Here is a 2,168-nt window from a genome sequence, read left to right as displayed (position 1 = left end):
TCAGAACATAAAGAATAACTTTTGTAGACACAGTGTTGCAGCCAGTTAAGATATGATACATACTCTATCATTACACATATGAATTGAAACAGAAACTGATCTGCAGTGACACATTGTATATAGTCAAAGAATAATTCACCTTTGTGAGGTAGAAAGGAGATGAAAGGGCATTGAGGGGGACACTTGATGGGATGAGCACTGGATGTTATGCTATATGTTGGCAAATCAAACTCCAATAAAAAAAAATATACAAAAAAAAAAAAAAAAAGAAAAGATGCTTGTAGGGTTCCTGGAATTGTTCAGTTTGTTCATGTTGGTGATGGTTATACTAGTGTAGTTACTATGTAAAAAAAACAAAAAACAAAAACTGTACCTTACGATTCATGAACTTCTCCGTATATTTCAATAAGAATGTTTACCAAAAAAGTGAGCAATACATCCATTTGTCTAATTTTGAAAATATCTGCAACTACACAACTCTTCCATTAAATACAAGCAAAGAATTAGCCCTTGTCAATGAGATGTAAAATATTAGAGCAAAAAAAAAAAAAAAAAGACATTTCACCAAGAATAGCTACACGTCTTTGACATCAGAAAGTTCTACAGAGGAGTAGCTATGTCATTTATGGAGATTCCCATGGAAAAAGATTCCATACTCTCTAGTGGGAATCACCCCAAGTGCTGAAATCAGAAAGTAGATACTAAATGCTAAAGCAAAGATCAAATTTACAATTCTGCTTTTCTTCCCACAACAAAACAGTTTGGCAGAGGGAGATTCAGCACTTCCCCACTCTTCCTTTGCAGGACACATGTTTGCTAGGAGCCTCAACCAATCCGGCCCCCCTGAGTTCTTCTTCCGCGTGTTGACCACCGTCCCAGAATTCCAGGCCCTGCTCTTCCTCCTCTTCCTCCTCCTCTACTTGATGATCCTCTGTGGCAACACAGCCATCATCTGGGTGGTGTGCACCCACAGCTCCCTCCGCACCCCCATGTACTTCTTCCTCTGCAACCTGGCCTTCCTGGAAATCTGCTACACCACGGTGGTGGTGCCTTTGATGCTTTCCAACATTTGGGGGGCCCCGAAGCCCATCCCCCTGGCTGGCTGTGGCGCCCAGATGTTCTTTTTTGTCACCCTCGGCAGCACTGACTGCTTTCTCTTGGCAATCATGGCATACGATCGCTACGTGGCCATCTGCCACCCGCTGCACTACACCCTCATCATGACCCAGAAGCTGTGCGCCCAGATGGTGGCGTGCGCGGTGGGCCTGGCCCTGGTCCTCTCCCTGCAGCTCACGTCCTTAATCTTCACCCTGCCCTTCTGCGGACACCGCCGGGAGATCAACCACTTCCTGTGCGATGTGCCCCCGGTCCTGCGGCTGGCCTGCGCCGACATCCGCGTGCACCAGGCCGTGCTCTACGTGGTGGGCATCCTCGTGCTGACCGTCCCCTTCCTGCTCATCTGTGTGTCCTATGTGTTCATCGCCTCTGCCATCCTGCGCATCCGCTCCGCCGAGGGCCGCCGCCGGGCCTTCTCCACCTGCTCCTCGCACCTCACCGTGGTCCTGCTGCAGTACGGCTGCTGCAGCCTCGTCTACCTGCGGCCCCGCTCCAGCTCCTCGGTGGACGAGGACCGCCAGATCGCCCTGGTCTACACCTTTGTCACCCCCCTCCTCAACCCGCTGATTTACACCCTCAGGAACAAGGATGTCAAAGGTGCCCTGAGGAATGCCGTCCTCCATAAAGCAGCCTCTGGTGCCAGTTGAAGCTCCAGGGGCCTGGGGAGGCTGTCTGTCAGTTGCCATGACGATGAACTCTGAGCAACAAATATGGAATTAGAGTACTTACTTTCCCACACTTTGAGTTGCTCGTTCTTTTGCCATATTTGTCCCCTTGTCTCCATTCTGCACTTAGTTCCTTGAAGCGCTCTGAATAAGACTGGAAATTTTAGGCAAAACTTTCAATGCAGGACCTCGAGTCTGCTGGCCCTACAGTTTTTTTTTAAAGATTTTATTTATTTATTCATGAGAGATAGATAGATAAAGAGAGAGAGAGAGGCAGAGACACAGGCAGAGGGAGAAGCAGGCTCCATGCAGGAACCTGATGTGGGACTGGATTCCGGGTCTCCAGGATCATGCCCCAGCTGAAGGCAGGCACTGAACTGCTGAGCC

The 2,168-nt window shown here is 48.7% G+C and overlaps 1 protein-coding gene across 1 annotated transcript; it reads left to right on the top strand.

Moving 5' to 3' along the window:
* The first annotated feature begins 809 nt into the window (after positions 1 to 809).
* Positions 810 to 1,763, top strand: OR10Q1 (olfactory receptor family 10 subfamily Q member 1). The gene has a single exon (XM_026012880.1). The coding sequence runs from the start codon at positions 810 to 812 to the stop codon at positions 1,761 to 1,763; it is 954 nt and encodes a 317-aa protein (XP_025868665.1).
* Positions 1,764 to 2,168: the final 405 nt, after the last annotated feature.

Source organism: Vulpes vulpes, chromosome 5 (assembly GCF_048418805.1).
Source record: "Vulpes vulpes isolate BD-2025 chromosome 5, VulVul3, whole genome shotgun sequence".
NCBI lineage: Eukaryota > Metazoa > Chordata > Mammalia > Carnivora > Canidae > Vulpes > Vulpes vulpes.
Note: the sequence above shows the minus strand (reverse complement) of the source record. Positions and strands in the feature narration are given on the sequence as shown.